General features: G+C 38.0%; 1 protein-coding gene across 1 annotated transcript in view; it reads right to left on the reverse strand.

Annotated features, from left to right (window-relative positions):
* Positions 1–6,543: 6,543 nt before the first annotated feature.
* LOC107714899 (gastrula zinc finger protein XlCGF8.2DB-like) overlaps positions 6,544–7,048 on the reverse strand; it is a 17,843-nt gene continuing 17,338 nt past the window's right edge. Inside the window, exon 4 of the mRNA XM_016520894.1 lies at positions 6,544–6,713. Coding sequence (XP_016376380.1) covers positions 6,544–6,713 — 170 coding nt within the window. The remainder of the gene's footprint in view (positions 6,714–7,048) is intronic.

Genomic DNA, 7,048 nt, shown 5'->3' on the forward strand with positions numbered 1-7,048 from the left:
ATAATTTGTTTAAAAAACAATATCATACCTTTATGCAAATCCTTCCCAGCTAACACACAAAGTACCAGTTATGTGATTTATTGGTACTTTACTTTTATTTCACACGTTGCATGCTCGTAGTTTCTTTTGCGCTTTAGTGAAATTATATACAGCGCACCGCCGCATTTGCACGTGCAATTGAAGAGTGCGTGCTACAAGCACAGTATAATGTCTGACAGGACAGGATAGTTCGTTTTTCTGAGGTGAGAGAATTTTTATTTCATAAGTTACAAAAATAACGATAGAATAATGAGACTGACATTAAGCCTGACATCATCTTATCTGACCACAGATACTGAATCGCGACAGCACGTTTTTCTCAGGCAGTCTTGCAAAAAGTGTCAACAGCTTTCACGCACATCTTTCAAAATAAAAGTCTCGCATCAGAAAAACATTTAGAATTACATTTTTGTTGTTGATGTTGTTTCTTTGACTGTACACTCCACGATCCACTCAGAACAGTCTTGCGACCCACTTTTGGGTCGCGACCCACCAGTTGAGAAACACTGTTGTACAGTATATAAAATGCGAAGTGCTTGGTTCCTTTTTGAAGAGGAACTGCATCATGATTTTAATGCTGTGGGTGTTCCTGGTGTCTAAAGCACATGCGCAAACACACCAATTCAATTTGCTGATGGCAGTCACCAGACTGAGCAAGCAATGCCATAAAAGGGCACCTACGTCATGGAATCCCTTACTTCTTTGTCTTCAGGAAGCTGGTTTGTTTGATATACGTGTGTCTACTGTTTGTCCATCGGTTAGGAGTTTGTTATGGCAAGCAGTGGGTTTAAAAGATGTGTGCCTCATGTACATGCTTTCTAACAGGGGATGTCCACTCCCACCGGGCTCTCTTTAAAGGGGTCATATGATGCTTTTTTAAAGATCATTATTTTGTGTATTTGGTGTAACAGAATATGTTGACATGCTTTAATGTTCAAAAAACACATTATTTTTCAAATACTGTACATTATTGTAGGTCCTCTATGCCCCGCCTCTCTCAAACGCTTCGTTTTCTACAAAGTCCCTCCTTCCGACAAGCGCAGTCTGCTCTGATTGGCCAGCTGACCCAGTGCATTGTGATTGGCCGAACACCGCAAGCACTCGTCGGAAATGTAACGCCCCTTACCATAATCGCGAGCTTCATCTTTCAAAATAAATGTAAAGACAGAGCCTGAAAGGGGAACAGAGTCGCGTGACAGACACAGTAATGATGCAGTACACAAGCCGCGGTTAAGACAGCTGACTCTACTGTGATGTGACGCTGTCTCTCTCTCTCTCTCTCTCTCTCTCACACACACACAGACATGATGCGCAAAACTCTGCATTTGAACAGTCAATAGCAAATACTTAAACTAATAACAAAACATACTTACAGTAGCTGATTCAGAAGCGCCAGATTGTCATAGTAAAGTCAGAATTACCTCCTCTCCTAGGTTCACGAAACGGTCGTCCATAAAATGCATTGCTGTTCTGTTGTAAGTGATCTTAAAGATTCCTAAATGCATCTACTTTCGGAAGGCTAAATAAAGTGCTTTTGCTTTCGCCTAGAAACACACAGCGTCTCCCTGACATGCTGCTTCTACACTAACTGCGGTTACTGAAACCATGCCTTCTTTGTTTGCGTGCACATTTGGGTGGCATTATGCTAATATTTCCACATAGTGGGGTAGATATGTGGGGGCGTGTTAGAACGAGCCATTTTAGGTAGGCGTGGCAGAGTCTTAACTTTGATAAAGAATATCTCTTTGGTTTTGAGACTTTAGTCTTTGCAACTTCAGGGATCTTATCTATGCACAATCAGCTTGTAACACTCCAAAGAGAAAGGAAAACTTGAAATCGCATCATATGACCCCTTTAACTTAAAAAGAAAAAACTAAATGTCTGCATAATTGTCTAACAGAATTGTGATGTTACCTTTTCAGTGGAGCGACAACCATGGACAAGGCCTCCCAGAGATTTTTCAATGCCAAAAGACCTCAAAGGTAAAAGATACAACAAGATACCAAATGTGTTTAAATGTGATCAAAAAGGTGTACACAAACGCGTTTACCTCTAAATTACCTCAATTTTTTTTTTTTGTGAATTATTCTGTTAATATTTAAAATAAAAATTAAATAAAAACCTTTTTTCAATCCTTGATTTAAAAAAAAACAAAAAAAAAAACACCTTTATTGCAGAAACACTGCATGTGCTGCTGCAGAAAGTAGACAGCCTGGCGGCCTCCCAGAGGGAAATTCTACTTCTATTGCGGAGGAACCAGAGTCGTCAAAGGGAGGACGATATCTTGGACCTCAAGACAGCTCAGTGCAAGGAGGAATTGGAGGACCTTGAGAACCACCTTAAGGACCCTGAATTTAGAAAGAAAGTGGTGGGTGCCAACTTAATTCAGAGAACAAAATAAAAAAATAAAAAAGTATCCAACATCATTATACCTTCTCTTTGCAGATTTTATATCAATACCAGTATCATTTTTTAGGATTAGGCAAACTAGTATGAAATACATTTATTTTACATCTACCTCTTAAGTGTTAGTTCACCCCAAAATGAAAATTCTATCATTGACTCACCCTCAACTTGTTCAGAACCTGTACGAGTTTCTTTCTTGTGCTGAACACAAAAGACGATATTTTTAAGAATGTTGGTAACCAAACAGTTTCTGGCCCCCACTGACTTCCATAGTATTTTTTTTTCTACTATGGAAGTCAACACAGAACAGCAACTGTTTCATTACCAACATTCTTCAAAATATCTTCCTTTGTTCACCAGAAGAAAGAACTTCACGAAAGTGATATGATATGATAAATGATATGACTTTAATTTTTGGTATCCCTTTTCCATAATTTTGCAAATGGCCAAATAGGTTTCATATAATGAAACTGGTATAACATTTTACAGCATAATGAGTATACTATTACCTTTGGTTACCTGCATGCCAACAAATGGCATTTTCTTCCAGACACACCATCTCAGCCTTATCGGTGGGGCCAATCCAGGAGAGTGTGTAAGGAGGGTAATGCGGGCAGTAGCCACCAACAACGTATGGAGCCACTACAGCCTGCATGGGAAGCGAAAGAAGCTGGCTCTGATTAAAACAACAATGTGCAAAGTTATCACACGTGAGTAACAATGATTAGTTTATGAACAGAGACAAATGTGTAACAAATTTGACACTGAAATAGTAAAGCTGCCATTACATCATATTGTCTTGACTTTATACAAGTCCTTTCTGCATTTTCTAGCACAACTTTATTTTATTTTTCTTTACTTTTTAACAAAATTAAAAATTCAGTTTTTGACATTGGAATACTTTCTGTAAAGATACTTTAATTAGTATGATTTTTATAGTATGACAAAATAGTATGATTAATTAAATTATAAGTGTATACATTGTATTTAAATTATACACTTGACATTTATATCTAATTTATACACAATTGAACATATGAATAAACACACTGATAAAACAAGCATGAACAACGTTATGGTATTACATACTGTAACGGCTGTGACTTCTGTTTAATTCCAGATGCGGTCATGAAATGGAAAGCTGGTCTTGGGGAGAAGGAGATAGAAAGTTTAATTGCAGAGACTCTTAAACATGCGCCGGCGCACATAAATAAAAGTGCTGAGGTATGAAAAGCAGAGAATGTTCTGTAATTAAAAGCCAAACAGAAGCAGTATAAAATAAAATAAAATAAAAACACTGACGATTACAAATGGCCCATAACACGTGCACGAACACGTGAAAAACTGTCATAAATAAAGAATTTCTTCATTAAAATATACACCTGTGAAATTACACATGAAATTGACAACATGCACCTTTTAAAATCACAGATCTTACCTCTGTAACAATTATAAACTAGAATTTACCCATCATCTACTATACTCAACATGACCATGCAATTTGTACCAAACATATGCACTTTGACAATTGATGACGCTTAAGAACTTTATAGAAATGTATTTATCGATATAAAATACGATCAGTATATTATAAACTTACCGCTGATTGTGAGTGTACATCTATGATAAAAAAAAAATCAAATCGCCGCGTTTACAGACAATTTGAAATCAAACGTTCAACAGCTAGGTTAATCTTCAGATCAGTATCTCCTGCGCAAACCAATCGGAGATCAATTTGAATGTTGCTAAGGGCTTTCAGCCAATTAGAGATATTATACACTATTATTGTGCTATTTTGCCATGCACACAAGACTACTTTTGCTATACTATTTTTGCCATATGAATATATTTTATTAAAAATAGATAAATAAATACTAGTTTGTTCTAAACAATAATTCGGGCTTTAAATACCCCCAACATAAGTGAAACATATGTACCAAATCTTGACAAATTACCTTTCGTCGTGGACCCATTAAACGGTTACGCTGTGACAAACAAACAAACAAAAACGTTTCCTTTATTCCTTGCCACAAAGTAACTTTTGTGACGGTGTTTAAAAGTGAACGATTTTAACACAAAACGATCTGCTTAATACATATTGCTGCTTCTTTCAGTGCTAATTGCCTTGTGTATTTTAATGTTAAAATGGGAAAACACTCACCTGTTCTTTCTTTCTTTCATTTTTCTTGTTTAGGGACACGTGGGGGAGTAAGTAGACGGAGGAGTAAATGTGGAGAATGTTCAAGCTTCTGAAGAAAATCTTTGTTCATTTACATGTTTATAAACCTGTTTAATGTTTTTGTTATTTGTGCTTTCTCTATAGGCATATCTATAATAAACGAACTGAATTAATCAAATTCGAGTCTTTCATATGTCATTGAAAAGGTATCTTAAATAGTTTTGGGCAAATGAGGACAAGTTAAATTAGCTACGTCCGCCCATATTGATTAAATAATTAAAATGACGAACTGGTTACCAACACGTGACTATGGATCCATGAGGTCGCCATGACGTTGCCACGACGTTGCAGTTACTTACTGGCAACGTCACAAAGTTACGTTGCGGCGACGTATATGCACCTTTCACTTTTCCGGTTGCCACGACGAAACTTGTTACGTCGCCACGACGTAACTTTGGTCACCAGATTACGTTGCAGATACGTAACAGTTACGTAATTGTGTTAGCTGGGAGGACACTCAGAAAATGTTCCTCCAAAATTTAAAGAACAAAAAGAAAAAGGTTTTGATTCCAAAAGAAATAATTGCATGCAATGGTCTGTGTGTATTGTAAAGTAGGCCTCGAGGATAGCAATAAACATTAAACCGATAAAGTATAGGGAAGCAAGCCCGTCGAGTCCTGACACGCTGAGTCCATTCGGGCCGGGCTCGGGCCATTTTTATTTTTTTTAAAGATTGGGCTCGGGCTTATTTAGCTTCTCTCCTTACTCTTGTGTCCATATACGCGCAGAGCACACATAGGCTACAGTATGAAATATAGTTATATTGATTATATTATAAGTATTAACCTATACATCATCTACGCAATACGCAACTCATACACGCACACATTAGTAGGCTATACAGGTGACAGTTGACCATGCAGAGCATCAGGGAGAAGTTGGAGAGTGGGGAGTTACTGAAAGTTCCCAATGCTTCGGGAAAAGCTGCAAGTGACACTGCAGAGTATATTTTTTAAGTGTTTATATGTGTAATCGCTTTGTTATTTGAATTAATTAGTTACCATACAAATAAATAACCGCTCCGGCACTCCCGCGGACGGTTCACTCGCGCACAGGTAACGAAAAAGTTAATGTGCTAGGTGTGGGGGGGGATCATGAATACAGAAAGTGTGGGGCGGGAGTGAGACCAAAATGTTGCAATTGTAGAGGAAGCGATAGTGTTGCATATTGGGGATGTGAAATATATAGGAGGGAAGTGGAGGTGCAGCAGATTAAAGAAAGGGGAAAAAGTATCATATGCTGATGCAGTTAGGTTGGTAGGACAGGAAAAGCAAAATAAGGAGGGAATTAACCCTCATCCGTCCCTCCCGACCTATAACAAAAGTGTCCCTCGTGGGTCAAAATGACCCGAAGGCCAAAAATGACACTATTTATTTATTTTTTGGTCCAGAAAGCTTATATTGGTCCATTTTTATAATTTTTATTTTATTCACATTAAATTCTGGATATTTTTATGCAAATTAGCATATTTTTGTACACTTTTTCACACACGCACACACACACAAAAAGTAAGACAATTTCTGCATATTTATACTTAGGTCACTGAAGCCTCTTTCACAGAAATTCCGGAAAATACATGGATAATGTGTCCCGGGATCGTTTGATTGTGGTTCAATCACACTGCCAGTGATTTTCCGGAATCTGTGTGTGTGTTCACACACATCCCGTAAAGACACGTGACATTACGATGTGACGTGTAATGTGACCCGTTCGGTTTCATTTAAGCTGGCAAACGATCAGCGCAGATAGTGAGGAGCTACCTGATCTCTGCTTCATTACAGTTTGCACATATTTTTTCGTCGCGAACGTTGATCTGCCTTCAAAACACCCGGTAAAAGAGTCGCACGATAACGTTTTGTTTACACAGAGCTCATTGCGGGACTGAACCCGGCAATGTTACTAGGTCCCCAACCCGGAAACAATCCCGGAATCAATCCCGGGATGTGTTTGCGTTTACACAGAAGGCCCTCCGGCAATTTTCCGGGACCAACGTGCAGTGTGAAAGCGGCTCGAGTGTCTCTGATGCCATCTGGTGGGGAAAAATGACATAAAATTGCATAGAATTGCACAGAAAATATTGAGATATATATTTTTGTCAATATCGCTCAACCCTAATATATTTATCGTTTTGTTTAGAAAAATGTTTAAATAAATATGAAAAGTGCCCTTTTTTTCCACTTGAGCCCCTGCCCCTCAAAATGTATGTGCATGTCCCTGGAGCACACACAAAAAATTTGAGTCGATTCGAGGATTCTATGTGGGTGTAATAAAAAAAAAAGTAACAAAAGTGTCCCTCACTGGTCATTTTGACCCAGCCATAGAAATGAATGGAATGTCCGGAAAAAAAACCCAGCATGTTTTTTT

Source organism: Sinocyclocheilus rhinocerous, unplaced genomic scaffold, assembly GCF_001515625.1.
Source record: "Sinocyclocheilus rhinocerous isolate Xijiao unplaced genomic scaffold, SAMN03320098_v1.1 scaffold7990, whole genome shotgun sequence".
Taxonomy (NCBI): Eukaryota; Metazoa; Chordata; class Actinopteri; order Cypriniformes; family Cyprinidae; genus Sinocyclocheilus; species Sinocyclocheilus rhinocerous.